The sequence below is a fragment of the Larus michahellis genome, chromosome 3, assembly GCF_964199755.1.
Source record: "Larus michahellis chromosome 3, bLarMic1.1, whole genome shotgun sequence".
Taxonomy (NCBI): domain Eukaryota; kingdom Metazoa; phylum Chordata; class Aves; order Charadriiformes; family Laridae; genus Larus; species Larus michahellis.
In genome coordinates, this window is record NC_133898.1 from 56,402,656 (window position 1) to 56,423,599 (window position 20,944).

The 20,944-nt window shown below is 36.4% G+C and overlaps 1 protein-coding gene across 5 annotated transcripts in view; it reads right to left on the reverse strand.

The window, feature by feature from the left end:
• Window positions 1-20,944, reverse strand: part of PACRG (parkin coregulated) — a 247,888-nt gene that overhangs the window by 82,768 nt on the left and 144,176 nt on the right. For all 5 annotated transcript variants that reach the window (XM_074580292.1, XM_074580293.1, XM_074580290.1 and 2 more), the window contains exon 5: window positions 14,861-15,010. In XM_074580292.1, the coding sequence (XP_074436393.1) occupies window positions 14,861-15,010 (150 nt within the window). The remainder of the gene's footprint in view (window positions 1-14,860; window positions 15,011-20,944) is intronic.

Here is a 20,944-nt window from a genome sequence, read left to right on the forward strand (position 1 = left end):
GACTGTTACTTTTGAAATAGAAAACTCTATGATTGAAAATAGTTTTTTATTTCCTGTAGTGCCACTTAACGGTCATTATTTGTCTAATATAACAGTTTCTTCAAACACATTTTCATTCCAATAATTATGCCATTTATGTAATTTTTAAAATTAAAATAAATTCCATACTGAGTATGGTCCTGAAATAAAATTAACATGTCTCTGAAGACTAATTTATGTTTAGCAATAACTATTGTGTTATGATTCAATACAGATTATTGTAGATAGATACAGATAGATTGTAGATGCCTTTAATATTTGGAATTCCTACACTTCATACATGTTGTGCAAGAGACACTCAGTTTTCACAGTGTCATTTCATCACATATATACTCACCCAACTGCTAAACATTGCATCTCAATCCCAGCTTTTTGACAGATTTTAATAGCATTCCCAGTTTCTGCCTGTACTTGAGACTTCCCCAACCCACAGTGGGAACTCACAAATTTGTGGAAGAGATTACTTCCAAAGGACCTCTCATCTTGAAAGGAGAGCAATAAAGTAATCCGGTGGTAAATAATATAAAAATTCCTGAGACCAGAGAGTTACCTAGAGACAGAGCTGAAACCATTGAAGGACTTGCCTGACATTTTGCAAGAATGCACAAAATTTGACTTTTGTTCATATTCAAAACGCACGCAGTCCTACTGTGGAAGATAAACAATCATAGTTTAATGATAAAATGATGATATAGCAACAACTAAATGGGTTTTCTCTCCAGCAAAGTACAGAAGAAAAGGTACAGTCTGTTCCCGGCCTGGTCAGGGACAGATGTTACACAGAAATCTAATTAATAGGAATTAAAAGAATATTGTATGCTCACAACCACTTTCCAATGTGAAGATAATGTTATGTAAAAGGAAACATAATATATAATTAATATATACGTAACATAATTATAAACATAATATATAATTAATGTATGCCTAACTAATATAATTAGTGTTCAGATAAATGAATTTATGGCATGGTGACTGTCACTGCATCTGATAACATAGGCTCCTGCATCTAAACACTTCTGCTTCATTTAGCACTAGATCCTGCTCTCGTTAAGATTTTGAACAGGCCTTCACTTTATGAAATCCCCTGACTCCCCCAGGCAATTTGTTTCTTTGGGATCAATAACTATAATTATTGGTATTGCCTCAGGGTGAATGAGGTTATGAGAACAGGACCCATGGCCTCTAAATGGCTCCTTTACATAAACAACAGATCACATGCCATTCTAACTACACAAAATAATGCAACAAAAGGGACCTTTTCTTTGTAATGTTGATGAACAATTGCACTGGACAAAGCATGCACGTGGACAAAAAAACACCACCTCAAACATTTTAACATGCAACTTTTTTATCATATTTGCTAAGTCTGAACTTCTGTACTTAATTAATGCAAACACCTAAACAGAACAAATCAATGAAGAATCTGCATATATTCCAGCCATTTAACAAACACTTTCAATTGCCATAGAGTATGCAGACAGTTTAAAGGTAGGATGATATTTGAGGACCATTGCTTGTTTAACAGCTCAAACTGACAAAGGAGCCTTGATTTCTTTTACCAGTCTGCTGCACTGTGGGATTTGCAAATCAACAGCAAAACAACCTGGCTACTACCGCTGGAGAACCCCTATGATTGCGAAGAATCTCCGCCGGTATAAAAATGGCAGAAATAACAGAGTAACCGTCTCTGCCAATTTTTACCTACACTTCCACTCTATCCAACCATGCCCTAGCATATCTGGTTTTGGTAGAAGGCAGCTGCAGAATTGTTTCATTTGTAGGAAAGGGAGAAAGCAGGGGTGTGATATGTCCGATGCTAAATTCACAGAACAAGGACTGAATTATTCACACAGTAGTACATTAATACTTGCAAAGCATGAAGCTATCTCAGATTCACTTCTTAGTCATTAAAAAAAATTAAAACTGTGCTGGAAGTAACTGAAATAAATTACTTTTTAGTTACTGAAGGAATACATAGTTGGACTGTCTCTGTCCTCCTGGGACCAATTGGCAAAAGCATGCTGCATAGCACTTGGCACTATCTTTTGGACCCCAGGTGACACCCACCTGACCCTCAGAAAAAGATTATTATGGTTTCAGTACTCTCTTCAGTTCAAAGTGTCTGAAATAACGAGTTGGCTCTCTCTCCATAGTATGGGACACCCCCCACTAGACCTGGTTGCTCAAAGTCCCATCCAACCTGGTCTTGAACACTTCCAGGGATGGGGCACCCACAACTTCTGTGGGCAACCTGTGACAGTGTCTCACCACCCTCATAGTGAATAATTTCTTCCTAGGATCATGGCATGGAAATTTCAAACTAGAGCTAGGTAATAAATTATAAGGCTTGAAACAACTATCCTGTGATGTGAGGATATGTGAAGGATATGAGGATATAGAAGATGTGATCTTCCATAATTACCTTCCTAACAACTGTGATTGATAGAAAAATACATAAATCAACAGTTAAAATGCACAGATTTTATGCGTGCAACCAAAAACAGCCAAACAAAATAGGGGAAAATGAAAGGACTACATAAGTTTTCAAACCCCAGCCTAAATGTAGCTGATGAAAAATTACTGAGACAAATACACATATGATAAGCTGTGGAATTCTTCAAAAAGTTAAACGATTCCGAGATTTCTTCCAAACAAGATTTCTTTCCAACACCTTCAAACGACTGGCAGATGTCTATCTACTAAGAAATCCTCATGTATTAGTTTTAAAGAAAAGGATTACTTGAAAAATATTTTTGTTATGGAGGGTTTGATGCCATAATTCTGCCAAATTTTCTACAGAAAACATTTTACTTTCCAGAGGAAAACTGAACAGCAAATTTTTTTTTTTTTTGAAGTTTCACCTGTGTAAAAAGAAAATGTTGATTTGGAAATCCAGTCACCATGGTTCATTGAAGTTACAACTTCATACACTTCATTTTGTTTACACCTTCCATGAGGCACCCACGGACTAAGCAGTGACCAGTGCAGGTCCTGGATGAGGAGTATAATGGTGCTTTAATAGGGGTGAAAACTCAGGCTGCAGGGGAGAATAAGAGCATGAGGCACCAAAATAAAACTTGAAGAACTGCAGCAGGAAATGCAGGTAAATATTTATGGTGCCAACTAATGATTTGTTTTGTTTTGGTAAGATTCCTCTTTACCAGATTTTAAATTTGTCAGGGAAGGAAACAGATGAGCGTTATGCAATTATTAAAGAGACTTCCATATCTTTCAATGTAAGGAAAAGTGTTTAATATCATATCATTCTCACTCTTACAGCTTTTCCCTTGAATCCCTCAACTTCATTCATCTCATGTGGAGAGAATAAATGTTAAGCTTATTCCCAATGGCTCTCCATGTGGTCTTTCCCAAATATGTTCTGATACATACAATTTCATAAGCACTTGGCCAACAAATTGCAGCAAAGGTTGTTAAATAATGAAAAGACATTTAAATATATACTGCAGAGACAAAATGAATACAGAAACTATGTGTCAGTAAAATATATAGCATCTTCACAGCAGTGAAAAACACAATGCAGTAAAAAGAAATGTGTTACACGTTTATTCAAGGTTGTGAAAAATTGTGCAAAATATTTGTGTTATGTAATAAAAAGTAAACACTTGATTAGAAGCTGTATCATAATACATAAAATGAAGTGAGAAGAGCTAGAGCTGAATGTTAGCTGTGGCATTTCTTACCTTTTCATGAACGCTTAATTTAGCTTTCAAAGAGAAAATAACAGGGAACCTAATGTGGTGTATAAGTGGAAAGTCAATATAAAAGCAGGTGTTTGGGGGTTGGGTTTTGGTTTTGGTTTGTTGGGGTTTTTTTTTAAATATAACTCCTAGCTGAAACAGAAGTCTTTGGATTAGATGCAGACACTAGTATTCAAATACTCTGATCATAAATGTCTAATCTGGTTCACCCAGTTCTCAAATAAGAAAAGTCAAAAGGGTACCTCTCAGCTAGTACAGTTCTGTCAAAGAAGCTGAGATTTTCATGTGCTAATTGCATCAGCATTGGGATGGCCAGATGTCGTTATAACAACAATACGTATTTTTGTTGGTGTGTCTAAAAAGGAGGGTGATGGATGTGCAATATAAAAAAAGGAATCAATAGTCCATAGCTATGGGCCTCACAAAATCAACTTTGTTGCCTAGAGTGTTCTTCAAAAACTATTAAAAAAGCAATGTCTTGAAATGAGATGAAATGATATAACAGAATAATAACTGAAGGACCTGAAGCACTTTAATCACCTGAGTATTTTGGTGGTTTAATCACAGTGCAATATTTATGCTCCCACAGGTATCATTCCATTACATGGGGCTTTAATCTGTTTTCCTTAAGGGCAAGAGATAGATGCCACAAGGAAAATTGTCATCCAGACAAGGAGTTCCGTCTCTCCCCCAAGCTCCTCTCTCCCCATTACCTGTTGTATTTTTTTTTAACTTGATACAAAAACAGAAAGTCAGGTGCAGAGCCAATTTCTGCAATTTTGGCAACTTCACACTGACTTTCACAGAAATAGTCTTCTCAGAACAGAAATCCTAATTGAGCACACAAATTAAAAATATCTGCAATAAGCAAACATAATGCACTTAGAATTATTAAATGAACACATATTTCAGATATATATTTAAAATAAAAAAATATGCTACCTTAATAAATGTGACAAGTCAAAACCATATGTCCCCTCAAACTTAGGCACATTTATTTGCAAACATACATAAAAAGAGAAGAATTATGCAGAAAACAAATATTTTCTCAGACTTATTTAACATATACTCTGAAAGTAGTTCTAAATGAAGCAGGCAGTGCCAGTCCAACTGAAGAAATCACTTCTCAGTCACACTATATACAAACCGACTATGTCGAAAAACATAGAAATGAGTTACCAAGAAGAAAGGAATAACTCCTAACTGGTATCAGTCTAGATTATTTGTAAGGGGCAGATCCAAAGAAACCCTTAACATCTAGAGAGGAAATGCAGGTGTCTCGGCTCTTTGCAAATTGAATTAGGAGCCTCAGAAGGGTGACAAAGAAGTCCACAGGGAGCTTCCTACAGCAAATCAATTGAAAATGAGAAGTGCAAGTGCACATCTCAAATTCTGTTCCTCCAGAGCTTAGAGGGCTTTAATCAGAATTGCAGAATGGAAGATGCAGTTCTGATCTACCTGTGGCAGTTGGGGAATTGTGAACCTATGGAGATGTGAATCTACCAAAGGGGGGCATATGCTCACATATATAGCTGATTCTGTGGGTATTACTTTACTAGACAAATCTATGCCAATCTGTACGATCCTTCATGCTGTAGCTTGGTTAGGTTCAGCAAAGAATTCAGAACAACTCCCCTGAGAAGAAATCATAGATGAAGGAAGAGTCTGTGCCTAGAAGTTACACAGTCTAACAGCAGTTGAGAAATGTGGGTTCTAGTTCCAGCTCACACATTTGTACATGCATTTTATTTTTTTAAAAACCCCATAGAATCATAGAATTGTTTAGGTTGGAAAAGACCTTTAAGATCATTGAGTCCAACCATCAACCTAATACTGCCAAGTCCACCACTAAACCATGTCTCTAAGCACCACACCTACACGTCTTTTAAATTCCTCCAGGGATGGTGACTCAATCACTTCCCTGGGCAGCCTGTTCCAATGCTTGATACCCATTTCAGTGAAGAAGTTTTTCCACATATGCAATCTAAACCTCCTCTGGTGCAACTTGAGGCCATTTCCTCTTGTCCTATCACCTGTTACTTGGGAGAAGAGACTGACCCCCACCTCACTACAACCTCCTTTCAGGTAGTTGTAGAGAGCAATAAGGTCTCCCCTCAGCCTCCTTTTCTCCAGGCTAAACAACTCCAGCTCCCTCAGACACTCCTCCTAAGACTTGTGTTCTAGACCCTTCACCAGCTGCATTGCGCTTCTTTGGACCCGCTCTAGCACCTCAATGTCCTTCTTGTAGTGAGGGGCCCAAAACTGAACACAGTATTTGAGGTGGGGCCTCAACAGTGCTGATTACAGGGGGACGATCGCTTCCTTAGTCCTGCTCACCACATTATTCCTGGTACAGGGCAGGATGCTGCTGCCCTTCTTGGCCAACCCAACCCCAAACAAGACAGAAAAAAAGCTGCAAGCAAATAAATTAAAATGACGATGCATGCTGTGTGTTAATGTTATTTTTGCAGGTATGCATTAGATTTACTCAAAGCGTGCCTACAAGATGGGCTTCTCAGGTAACTTAAGTACCTCCTTGTCTCATTTGGAGACCAGATACTTACCTGCTGATATTAAGACAGGTATAAGTATGCAGAATAGTCAGACTTACAGATACTGTTGTAATTCTGCATAAGTCGAGTCCTGAATGTCCAAGTCTTCCGCAAACATGGGATTCCCAAAGGTAATTATTTCACATAGGAACAGAAATCCTATAAAAGCATTTAAGTAAAGCATGATAGGAACCCTTAACTTTATGAAAATGACATACATACTCACACTGCTGGAACTTTATAAAAGTTCAGGTTAATTGCCAAACAAAATGTTGATTGAGGCCTATAAGCCCTTTGAGGTTATACCCATTTTACAGATGTTTACACTTAAGCACAGAAAGAATTTGACATTTCCACTCTTTCACTTGTCCATGAATTTCTTGTGAATTCAGAAGTCCTAACTCTCTCTTCTGTTGTGTCATCCACCTTCCTTCCCTTGGGTCAACATACTCAAAAAATTAAAAACTGACAAAAGGAAAAAGAAAATATTGGATGCAATGTACACCCTCTGACATGGGGAGCTTTTAATTTTTCTTTTATCAAGAATTCAAGATGCTGAATTAATTAGGCTATTAGCACATTAAAAGTAAGTGCTAAGTGTTAATAACATCAGTTTAATCACTGCTGAGTCAGTTTTATTTTATACAGACTGATGCTGTATTTTCAGCTAAGAAATTAGATAGTAATTAGAAATTACCCAGCAATTATGATCTAAGTGTGATAATTCTCTAAATGTGTTGCAAAGTACCTGACAGGGTTTTGATTATACATTAAAAGTTTACTATATCATCAGCTTAAAAATCACATGCTTTGTATTAAAGATACTAAAGGAACTGATACAGCTGGGTCTTGGTATCGTCTAATTTCCATACTTCAGAGTTTCAGTGGGTTTTTTTGTAACTCCGTATGCAAGAATGGTCACTGAAACAAGTGGTGATTGGCCAGTGTGCAACAAAATATGTGAGACAATAGCTATTAACAGTTGAGAATCACTTTCCTGCTAGTCCATATTCAATTATTATATGAAACATTATTTTGGGAAAGTTTTACTTTCAAGATGAGATTTTTGACAAAAAACCCCAAGACATTTTTCATAGAATCACAGAATCATAGAATCTTCATGGTTGGAAAGGACCTTTGAGATCATTGAGTCCAACCATACACACACAAAAAAACCCCAAACAACCCCTACAATCTCTGCCACTAGAGCATGCCCTGAAGTGCTGAATCTAGACGTTTCTTAAATACCTCTAGGGATGGTGATTCAACCACCTCCCTGGGCAGGCTGTTCCAGCGCCTGACCACTCTTTCAGTAAAGTAATTCTTCCTAATATCTAACCTAAACCTCCCCTGCTGCAACTTCAGACCATTTCCTCTGGTCCTGTCATTGTTCACCTGGGAGAAGAGGCCAACACCCACCTCTCTCCAACCTCCTTTCAGATAGTTGTAGAGGGCAATGAGGTCTCCCCTCAGCCTCCTCAAGGTATTGAAAAATACCTTTTAAAAGACCATCAGCTGATCTCATAGAAGGAAAATGTTTTGATGTTCTTAAAATCATTCAAGTCTAGTTGTTAAATAAATAGTCTTAGAATTATAATTCACAGGAAGCCTGTTGAAATTATACCATTATCTACTCTTGGGAATGAAAAAAATATATTTTTCTTCTCACCAATATTATAATAACTTTTGTGAATGCAATCAATTTACCCTTATATCCTTAAAATGGTGATTTACTGGCAAAGGAGACTCCATTTTGGGAAAACCACAATACGTTTCATTAAATGCTGAAGAATCAAAACATTCCGGATCCTCTTGTGCTGAAGGTTATATCAAAAAAACAGAAAATGTATCAAAACTAGTTTGTGCACTCAGATCTGTGTTGTCATGGTGGTGTTATTCCTTTGAAGTGTGTACCTTTAAGCCATTTCAGAATCTTTGTTTCTAAATTTCAGAAAGCATAACTGATTTCAGAAAACAGAATTCAAAGAAAGCTTGGAAATAATGAAAAAGCTTGCAAAATATGCATATCAGTATGAGGAGTAAGTGTCACAATGAAGCATAAGAACAATTTGAAAAATGGATTTAGTACACTATGTTACTGCTCTGATACTACTAGTATACTAACATGCCTTATTTTATCAATAACTATGGCATTAGGTGATTTTATCCAAATCTCAACAATGAATCAACTAATTTTGTGGGAATCTCCATTTTCTGTATATGTTAAAAAAAAAAAAAAAAAAAAAAAAGCAAACCACCAAAAAGATAAAGCACCTAATCTTCTTAGTAGCAGGGGAACCCTGAGAAAACTTGCCTGAGAATAATCTGAAATCTCAAAGGTCAGAGGAGACATGAAGAGAACCTCAAATATATTACTTTTTAAAAGTTGATCTTCAAGCCATCCATTCTTTTAATCTGAAAGATGATTTCTGAACACAGAGTTGGCAAACTGTGAAGTATTTTAGAACAGGATTGACATTCTTTGTGAAAATACTTTGGGGTTTTCCCAGAGGAAGGAGCAAACAGTTGAAATGTTCTGGGCAAGAGATTTTCTTTAGAGCATATTCAATCACATTAAAGGATAATTGCTGCTTCTTACTAATAACCATGAACCACTCTGAGGAGCAGACCTGGAATACACAAGCAGTTCTGAAAATACTCCAATACAGGGAACACTTTTACCTGTAGACACAGTCTCTTGCTTCTGCAATTAAACACTTAAGTTCTGCTTCTTCCTTTAGAGTCTATGTAGTACTATTGTATTTTGTAAAATAGAGTTCTCCAAAGTATGTGAAGTACCTTTCAGACAAGAGAATGTTTTCTCCTAAGTGAAGTTCAGGTGCTGTAAAGCATGCAGTATAATTCTGCTTTGTGGCTTCACACTTTGTTGAATGCTATGATCGGCTACATCAGGTATTCTCAGTCATATTTCTAAAATTTTACTTGAAGGGCTGACGAGATAGGTAGAGACTCTCAGAAGTTTATATTAGAGTTACTGATAGTGTCAAAGCATTTTCATCGCAGCCAAAAGAAACCTAGGCTTCAGCCTGCCCTGTTACTGCTGTTTGCATTACTGTGAATGAAACAAGTCACAGATGAAATTACCACCCCGGAGAGGTGCAGTGCAGGGCAGTGCCACCCCAACCTTCTCTGTCTGAGGCATGTAAATCTTAATAATATTTTGTTTTCATCTACACTACATTATTTCATCTGCAAAGCTGCTCTTGATCACTACTGAACAACATAAATTGATGACACAAAAATATTTTTGTGTACACGAATTAGACAGAGTACAGCTGTTAAGACTGCTTGGATTTGACAGCATAAAACAGTTGTTAAACTAAAGCAATGGAATTTTCATTTACCAGTCAGGTAAATTAAACAAGAGAAATTTTCTGTTCGTAACTGTCTAATCTTTTTAATAAACAGGTTTCCTTTTCAGACAGAGTTCTGCTAAACATGCACCCTAATAGTATATTCCAGGCTCCGAAGACTACTTTCTTTTTTCCTTTCATCTTCTGCGCGCTTTCATAAAAGAACAAACTTATTCTATTTGTACTTATTTACCTCAGATAACTCACAGATTCATAAACGGCAGCTTAGAAAATAAAACACCCAAAAAGAAAAGGTTTTGTGATGCAAAGAAAAAAAAAGAACATTTCCATTTAAGTCTATGCATATTTTCTTATATTATATAGTAGCACATTTGCATAACAGTCCATGTGTCAGGGAGCTTGCTTAAAGACTGCTAGTCCCTCCCAGTCTGCAGAGGCTAGACAAACAGCTCCTACATTTCATGAGTATTCCCCAATCACTGGGATTAATTTCTGTTCCCTTCTCTTGCTCTCCTGCCAGCCTTATGACTAACCAACAGTTTCAACACAAAGCTTTTAGAAAGCACACCATGGCCAGTTAGTGAGGATGGTCTCGCTGCCTCCACCAATAAGAAGACACTACTGGTAGCATCACCAGCAACAGAACTTTGCTCTTTTATGTCTTAATGCTCTGCAAGACAGCACTTGGGAACCCAAGCGGAAAGAAATATCTACTGCAAGTCAGGACCTTAAGCTCCAGAAACGGCACAAATTCAGACACACCAAATAGGCTTTGAGCCCCTTGCTCACTGAGACTCTTCAAAAGTTCATTGAGCCTCTTTAAAAGTTCATTGAGCTCTCTCTCTCCCCTGGCTTTCAGACAGACTATTTTAGGAGGCTTGGATCTTTCCTCTGGCGTTCCTAACTTAGGTTGTTATTGATTTATTTTCACCTGTATCTTACAACTCAGGGGGGTGAGCATGCTTCAGATGTTTTCAATAGTTAATACTTCTACTTTTTTTTTTTTAAATTTACAAAAATTACCAGTAGTATAATCAGCTGTACATAAGAAATACGAATGGATAGAAAATGGCAGAATTTGCCCATATCCAACCAATAGACCCTCTTCTCCATTTCTGTAATTCCAGAGATCCAAATTACAGAATATATGCCTGGCAATCACTTACCTGAACTATGTCTATTTTGTGTCCCTCAAACTCCAATGATAAAATTTATTTGGTATACCTTAATTTTTTGGTTAACAGCAATTCCATTTATACTGTGTGTTCTCACAGGCAGCCATAAAATTACAGATAATTCAGAAAACAAAATCAAAATTATTTCTTTGAGATATGAAACTACAAGAAAAATGTACTTCACTAAAAGGCATTATGCAGCAGACCAAAATCTTTTAATAAAGATTTTTATGATGGGTGCTAAAATTCTAAAATTCAATACCTAGATTATCTTCTGTTCCAAAAGGTCAGTAGTTCTTTACCATTTTTGCTGGTACTATACAGTTATCCAGACAACATAATCATTATGAAGATACTCAATTTTAGAGACAAAAACGTTTGGGAGACATTGTAAAATAGGAAAAGACATCAGCATCAGAACCTGCTAATTTACAAAAAGGCTATTTTTACAAAATAATGACAGGGTGATTTGGAGGTAATGGATGGAAGTAGAAAAAAGTGGAAATGTCAAAAGCACAATGGAAATGCAAAGGAACATATGAGAAACTGTGTTTACATGAATTATCAATATTTGTTATACAATTAAAAATAATGCATTAATAGCTCTGCATAAACACTTGAGGCTGGTTAAGAAGCAATTTACCAGCAGGCTGAATAGGAGTAAGGAGATATCATCTTTAAGCACCAAAGACATCAGATCCCAGAAAAGAGGATTTACATAGTTCAGAGCCTCCTTGGCTAATCCAGTAAAAATCTGCAGTGGGAATCACAGTGAGCTGCACTAAATGGCTGCCTACAGGGAGAGTCATCAAGGCTACCTCCTTTTTTATCATAGAATGCCCATGAAGGCAATGGCAACTAAACACCACTGTTGCTGACTGTGAAACTGTAGCCTCAGTGTTGGGAAACAGTTGGGAATTTGGAAAGAATTGCTTAGACTTAAGTGGGACAGAACTGAGAACTTCTCAAACTATTATTATTTTCTGAACTCAGGTAACACTGGGAACTCTTAACAATGATTTACCAATTTTGTTGGCTGAAGAACAACTCAGGAGGTAAGCATGTGACAAGCTGAAGCTAAGACAACATTCTATATTTGTTTTATTAAATACGTCTTTTTGATATCTGAACCATAAGATCTTATCAATGCATGTTTTTACTGTTTTGTTTATAAGCCTGTCTAATATCGTAAGGTGAATCATGAATCAGACAAATCAGAGGTATGTAGTATGAATTAAATTTCTGAGGAACCAACCTATATCCCAAAACATTTTTAAACTCAATAGGAATTGAGTATTTTCTGCAAGTTTGCTACAGAGCAGTGTAAGAAGAACATAAGGGTGGATGTTTTAGATAATAGCAAATGCCTATCTAGTCCAGACGGTGTTTCTCAAAAGAAGATGACTAGGCGATGTGAATGTAGGACAGGCTTTTATGGTACTTCACCTAATGCTTTCTCAGCTTCCACCATGCTGTAGTTTAGGAATGCCATGAGCTGGAGATGATCCGTGTGTTTTACTAAACAAGCAATAGATTCTTTTTTATGACATTTTTGAGCCTCCACTGAACCCATGTAAACTTTTGGTATCCAAAGAATTTGGGTCTAGGCTTTCCAGAGCTTCACATCACACACACTGCATACAGAATCACTTCCTTTGGTTTGTTCTGAACTGGTCATCAGGTAACTTGACCTTAAGGTAAGTTGACCTTAATGACTTTTTTTAAAAAAAAATAATACTTTTTTAAAAAAAAATGTTCTATTGACTACAAGCTTGTTTAGTGTGAGAGTGGTATTCACAGATGCTGAATTTGGGAAAGGGTTTCTTAAAGCAGATAGATATTGATCTAGCAAGGTTGCAATGACTAAAATATATCTCCTTCATGCTACCTTAATTCTGGACAAAATTCCACGGTGCCAGACTTAATCGACTGCAATTCATAGAACTCCTGGAAGATGCATCACAATTCTTCCTTCCTCAAGTTATACATAAAAGGAAGAAGAATGTACACTCCCTCCCCCCATCTTTCACCTGTACGAACAAGCAGTGGAGAAAACAGGCTGGATCAGTCTCTACGCTTCCCTGGCAGGAAGCAAAGACCTGCACCTTAGTTGCCTATTAAGCATATGGGAGATAGAAAAGAGAAGGAAGGAAGCATACATTTTCTGTGAACCACCAGTGAAGGAGGAAAGAAATAATAAGCTTTTTGAGGCAGAGAGAGACAGAGGAAGAATCTTTCCCTATCAGTCGTATGCAAGTACTGAATAAGTTGAACAGTTTCATAAGGTAGGCCTTGCAAATAGTATCCATTTCATTGCTGGTAATACTGAACTTACAGAACCTTTAGTCCTGAAAAAAAAAGTAATGCTTTAATAAAATGCATTAATTTTGAACTATTACTTTTCATTTCTTTTTGTTTTTTAGTTCTTAAATGCCAAATATCAAGATTTAGTGTAGTTTGATATAGGCATAAATTCACATAGCACAGACGTCATGCAAATATGTTGAAAATATGTTTTGTTTTACTTACAATACAATCAGAGCTTAGGATATATTTAGAATGTGTTTAATGCCTTGCTAAGCTATGTACCTGGTTACACATGAGCTTTCCCTATTATTCATCTGCACTCACTGCACAAAAGCCTAGTCAAGAGAATTTATGGGCTACTTCAGGCTGAAATTTGGAAAAAAGCATGTACTGTACATTCATTAATCAATGAGAGTCCTTCTTTTTACAGTCTTGTTTTGTGCCAGATACAGATTGGATCTGTTAAGGGGGAATCTTCTAATTCATAAGGAGCCCTACTGAAATGACTTAAGTTCAACCTACGGATTTTATTCATAACCTTTCATCCCACAACTTCTAGAAAGCCACAGCTGTCATCTGAACCACGTTGCACTTGTGGAATTCCATATGTTACTGCAAGTTTGTCACTAAGTAAAACAGAGTCACAGACATATATGTATTTAAAGGGATCTAAAATCTAAATCTGATTTGAGTCTATGAGTCATTCTTTGGACAGGCATTTTTCAATCTGAGGTGAATCTTATACTTGCTAAGGAGTGAGTATAAGATAATACGTTCTGTAGTAATGCAAACAGAAAGTATAATAGGAAGCAGTCCTGTAGATAACTATTAAAGTGCCATGAATTTCATGAAAAACTTCTTTTGCAAGATTGTGAGGAATTAACTTCTTTTGATCTATATGGCCGCATGGCAATAACAGAAAGTCAGTAACTTGGTAGATAATTGAATAGATAAGTACAGATAGATTTACTACTAAAAAAATACTTTAAAGATTAGTTTGACAAAAGCATGATACATCACGTTGATTTCAGCTGGTGGCTGTGGTTTAATGGCATTCACAGTATATGATACAGTACTCACAGCACCAGCTATTAAAGACTGAAACTGGCAATACAGGTTTGTATTACAAAGAAAACAACATACTCAACTGTAGACACAATTTAGTTCTACGTTTCTCTATAATAAAACCTGCTAAGTGAGCAGTAGTAACTTCAAACTTCACCGTTTTGCTAGATATTATGTAACTTGAAATTTTTCTACAACAAGGAGTTCTCCTGACCCTCAAATTAATTAGTTTGACTGCTACTTTTATTTTTATTCTTTCCTAAGCCTGCTGGTAGCAGTGAATTGCTTGTGAAGAGCACAGAATGGAATAAAAAGGCTGGACTGAACTAATGTGTTGGAGGGAGGAAAAAACCTTTGCAATTTATTAATGTATTCAAAAGACTGTTACAAAACTTTACAATTTAATTATTGGAAGATTATAGAACTGCTTCAGTGCTTCTGTACTGCGTTAAATAAACTGTACGTGCAAGGAGTAATAAATGAAATTGTTAATTTCAGTGCGTCCTTAGGGAATAGTAAGAGAGGGGGTTTACATTATTTAGAGCTCCAAATGGATTTGAGTTTATATACAGTAATAAATCTTAACTATGTTGTTAATTAACCCTGCCTCAAGCCCCTTATTACCTTAGGGGTCAAAAGACACGGTGTCTGTTAGGATAACTCACCATTCATATTCTTAAAGATGTTTAGGACTGGGAGGATTTGCCGATAATAGGGCACCAAGGCCTCCCCCACCATGTCAGCCGACACTACCAGGTGCTGGAGGACTTTCAGCGTGACGCAGATGACCTGTTGGTTACGAAGGCTCAGTGCATCTGTGAGGTAGAAAGAACAGGCAGAAAGCAGAATTAATTTCTAAAATGTAGAGGGAGGGGAAGGAGTCCTTTAATGGACAAATTTAATTAAACTGTGCTCTGCTGGGGATTGTAAGTGGGCCTTTATTAGCCCAGCTTTGAAAGATTCCAAAGATGGATTGCAGTCCTGATGTTATAAAACACTGCCTTGTCTGATTGTTATTTGTTCCCACAATTTGTGCTGACTCTTCAGTAACCCAAAGAATGCAGCTCATTATTCCCTCATGCCGCCTATGTAATACTGGCGTGGTCCAAACAAATAAAAAATGAATGTTCAGTAAGTACCATTTGGGGCCAATGGAACTGTACAACTGCAAGACAACCTGCAAAGGTTGACAACAGATACATTCTAGTACAACAATTAGTGTTTGTATGTTTGTACTCATTTATTTCATGATCATTTTATTCATTCAACTAACAATTCCTACTATTCTGAGAATCAGTACAATGAAGCAAATGTTTAGAGGGAAAAAAAAACCACAAAAAAAACCTTGTAGGCTTTTCGTAAAACACAAACATTCTAGGAAAAAAAAAAAAGATTTTGTCTTGCCTGCTTAGATTTTTCTCTTAGCGTTCAGTGTCATGTTTCTAATCTTATGACACTAAGACCTTTCATAAATACCTTTTGTGTCTCTTCTCTTTTAATTTTACTAAAAACAAGTACTTCACATTCTATTTTGTCATTAAAAATGAGTCATGTTTGAAATATATATTATTTTTTTTCTTGCAAAATCCCTCTAGTTATAAAACCTCCTCTGAAATCATGCAGCTGGAAGCAGTTGTCAAATTTGGTATGCTATTATGTATAGGTCTAATTCTCCAGTTTTCTGCCCACTTACACAGATGTTTACATCATTGCACTGGGAAAGCAAAACTGTGAAAGGTAAGCTCATAATATAACATAACATAACATAACATAACATAACATAACATAACATAACATAACAAACATAACATAAGCACTTGGAAAAAATTATAGTAAAGAACACAGCAAAATTTGAATAGGAGTCACTAACAACTTCTTCAAGAACTGCCTCTTCACAGCGAAGTAATAGGACTCAGTATTTCTGGCACTCAGTTTTGTCAGTGCACAGAAATGTCGTTTCATAGGGAATTAAGTAGTATTCTCACATGGGAGCAATGTCAGTTTTTCCATCTCTTTAAGCAAATGCACTGTGCCCCACCCGCTTCTGCTTCTCATCGCGTGCCTGCCGAGTGTTAAAAATCGGAGCTAGAGGTCCAGAGCAAGGGCAAGGCAGATTGGCTGTGCAAATGTGTAGAGACAAATCTTGAAAATCAACTAGTAAGTAACCTCCCTTCATGCCTCTTTGCATGCTTATGAACAGCATACTAAAACTACTGTTAAACGACACAGTTAGAGAGCCCAAGGTATAAAGGCACTGTAGTGCATCATAGGGCGATTCCCAGTTAAAGAAGTGTTGTGAAATGAAAACACAGACTGAGTTCCATACTTCTTATTTGCCAGTCCTTACTGTGGTCATCAGGCTACACTTAATTTCATATTGTCTCTGAGCATATTAATGTGTGCACACCAGCAGAAAGGCTGGCTATTCCAAATTATGCTTTCATGGGTAGGTGCTCTAAGACTGCTTTAGCAAAGATAGACCCCCCCATACACAATTTTAAAGATTCGGTCCAAATCCCAGGCAGGAAATTATTCTCTTACAGAGGAACAGGCATTATTCATTTTCTTAAAGGAGCGACTGGAAGAGGAATCTCTGGGATTCCAACATATAGGTTTATTCATGACTAAACTGTCATACACAGAGATAGAAGCTAACTGAACTAATAGGGAAATTATCATTAACAGGTTTAATTTTCAGTACAATAATTATTATTTATTCATAAAACATGAATTAATATTTGTATTCATTTGTATGAATGAATTCATACAAACATGAATAAAATGAATAAAATTAGCTATTTGTACAAACACTAATAATTAACTTAAGGGACATAAAAATTAATCAATGACAGAAATCACATTCTTAATCCTTAACCAATGAATTGTACCCACTTCCAGGAATAGTTCTTCCTGACTGTAGAAGCTGTCCTTGAGGATGAGAGACTTTATTTTTAGGCATGCAGAGGGTGTCATGTAAGTGGAAATGGCTGTCCAACTACCCCTAGGAAGAACTTTATTCTGAAGAAGGTGACTCCCAAAGGTTTTCAGAGTTTCCTGTTTTCAGAGTTCTGTATTGTGCAAAGACAACCTTGGTTTGAGTGGAAGCCAAGACCGTCCTGGTAAAGATTAATTCCTTAATAAAGTCAAGATTGTTAATTATGCCTCATGACTGTGAAGGCATTCCAGTGAGTGCAGCAAACCGAACACATGCTGAATCCAGAATGTTTACAGAGAACAGCTCATCACAGAACCTGCCATGAAAGTTTCCTTACGTCTGAGTTGTGCTGTAAGGGTGCTTGCTGGAACTTTAAACAATAATACTGGCACTTGTTTTATCTATATGCTAGAAAATCAGCTGGATACTTGTCCCACCTCCCTCAAAGCAGGGGCATCTCATTCCCCATTTGACACACAAAATAAAAGACAAGAGTTTGGATCAAGATTTTGAGTGCTAAAGTGATAGATATGGTAGAATCAAACAGCAGAATTTGAGCCTGAAGCTCTTCAAATTGCAGAAATCTGCAGTGTGTGTAAGGAAAACACTTGTAAATATCAAAAGTAAGATCAAATTGACTGCAGAACTGTTATTATTATTAAATATTTGGACTGTGGCATGCATAGCAGTCAACCAGCTCCTGGCTTGATTATATTAGGCACTGTATAAACATTTAATTAGAGACAGTCCCTGCCCCAAGGATACATCAATTTCAAACATATGTTTATCTTTTAAAAATCTGGTAATTATTTTCTGTGTACTACCATCACTGCAGACCATTCTCCCACATGAATCAAAGGAAGAAAATTTTAATGCAGTTTATGAAATAAGTACATTTCAACATTTTGAAAAATGTCAGCGATATCCAGAGGTTAACACAAATGGAAGAAAGTACTAGCGTCCTCACAGAAGAATAAAGCAGACCATTTAAAATTCGTAGTACAGTACAGCTACATATCCATAAAGAAGGAAACGTGCATAGTATCCAAAATATTCCAATTTGAAAGCATGCTGGGCTGTTGCTTCTTGAGCTAGAAGTTTGAGGTAAGATGGGGATCTTCACAATAACAGCAAAGTGAATCACAGGTTTGCTCCTCAGCTAAAGATACCTTTCCACTCTCTAAAGGGTTTTTAGAGGACTTTCCTCCCTCAGTGGTATATATTTCCCTTTTGGTCATCTAGTCTACATGCTATGCGTTGCACAATTCTTTTAAGCAGCAACTTTGAAAAAAAAACCCAACCCAAGAAATTGACTCTGTTGCTTGGTAGTTCGGATGTTTTCTCCTTTGGTGGTATATAAGAGACCCTCCAGCTTGAATAACTGCTCAATGCAAGTATATAATGAAGTATTTACTTGAAATATATTTTATTTTCTACTGCTGCAAGTATTTTCTCAAGTTCACCATAACTTTCTCGAATAAAAGAGAATTTAAAAATATTAGTAGGTTAAAATATCTGGTGGAAAAGCTCAGTATCTGAGTCAGCTCTGTGTTTCTATCATTCAAAGCCACAGTAACAGATAATTATGAAATTTGAAACACTGAACTTTTGGGGGATGTAGGTTTTTCATGGTGCTGTTTATTAAATCTTGTTGGCAATGAGCTGATATACAACACCAATTCATTGTCAGCTTCGGTAAATTTTTTTCATTAAATTTTACTGGAAATTGATGTAAATTTAGAATTTTCTTTTGTTAATTTCCTTTAAGAGCAGAGACTTTTCTTAAGATATATGCCACTTGCTTGTTTACCCAGATAGAAGCAGCTTACATATGAAGCAATGGAAATTATTATTTTAAAACATTCAAGTCATTCTTGAGTACAACTTCTAATATCTCAAAGAAAATAACCTAGGAGTGATGCAAGTTGATATTTTTTATTTTCATATTTTATTGTTATGTGTCAGTTTGGAAAATCCTGTCTCAGCCTCAGATGTTGCCTATAACAGAAGCCGCAGTTCCCATCATTGGGATTGATACATTTTATAAACTAGGAAACATGACAGCATTTCTCCCAGTATACAGTGGATCTTTTCCACGACACAATGTATTTTCACAAGAGATCAAATCAGAATGTTCTTCACCAGATAGCACATCGGTAGTTTAAACTTTACAGAATCAAATCAGATTCCCCAAACTTCCATCTCTTTTCTAAAAAATAAAGTTTAGTTATAGTTTATATAGATAGATAGATAGATAGTTTATATAGAGAATATATATATTATATATAAAAATAAAGTTTATATATATATAAGGTAGTTATATTTAAAGTTATGTTGACAATTTAATTATCTTGAATTTGTGCTGGCCTTTAATTACATTCAACCCTTTTATTAAATACACCTGTGAATTTATGTTTAGAAGTGCACTGACAGTCTCCATTTTCTATTTAGGTCTCACGACCAAGGATAAAAATCAAATTAGTTTGCATTCATATCTCCCCCCAGCCCCCAATTGGTAAACAAGGCACCTGTTTTAGAAAATTCTTTGCCTGAAGCAGAACAAGGTACACTGAGCAGGTCTCCTGCGGGGCAACAAGCACTCAGGATAAAGATGCTTCGATTGTTGTGATCCACTTAATCTTGTTGATCAAGGGCTTCTTTTCTTAAATTCACAGAGTCAGGTTTAAAGAACCGTTCTCAAAATGCTATTGATTAAAGTGACACATACTTCTCTTACAGAGAATTTTGTCCAAAACTTTCAAAATGCATAATACGTAGCTACCTGAACTGATATAATAGAAGTCTTATACTAATTTTACAGAACAGTAATGAAGGCTGTTACAAAACAGAGTGTTTCAATCAAGAGTGAATAGAAACAAGAATAACAGCCTTGTGTTCTGTACTTTTTTAAAGTCAGGTACAATCCTGAACCCGTTTACATTATGGATGTACAGATATTTCTTCCAGCACAACTGAAGGAGTGATGTGTCGCAGTGAGGTGATGGGAAGGAGGAATAGGGGGCAAGGCATAAAAACCTTAGGCCAATTTTTTCATCAAAGTCTTTGTCCTCTAAAGCCAAAGCCTGAGGTGTAGTAAAAGCTAAGATCCATAACTAAATCATTGATACTCGCAAGAAACATGATCTAGCAGAATACTGACGAGAAAGTCAGTGGCTTTTTTTTTAGCTTTAGTTGTGCTTGTAACTGTAGTGCTTTACTAGGTCAGCACCTATAAAACTTGAATTCTATTAACATTTGCAGGCCGTGTTTCATTAACCAGTATAAAGAATACACTGAGAACAGAGTCCCCAAAACCTTCTCAGTGGCTATGCCATCTTACATCTTTTCCATCCATTCCTAGACGCACATTCCTCCCCCTGTGCTGCCTCAAGCTACTGAACTGCATTGAGTACCCACCCGCTCAATGAAAACAGCTTTGTTACCTATGAAATATGATACCATTTTTTAAAAAGATTTCAGGAAAGATCTGGGGAACAAAAGACTGGTAATGTTGGCATCTGTACTGCAGAAATTAATATAGTGTTCTAAATGTATTGCAGGTCCTTGAAGAAGAAGAACGTGGGCATGAAAAGCCTGATAATACAGTTTTCTTAGACTTCTGAAAAGTATTTGATAAGTACCTCACTGAAGGCTTTTGAAACACTCAGCTGCCATGGTTTCCATATAAATAAATAATTGTTTTGAGATAGAAAATGAGGGCAACAATAAATGGCCACTAGGAGTACCACTAGTAGAGCCTTGCAGGAATCTGTGCTGAAGTTAACATTTTCCAGTAGATTCATAGGTGATTTGA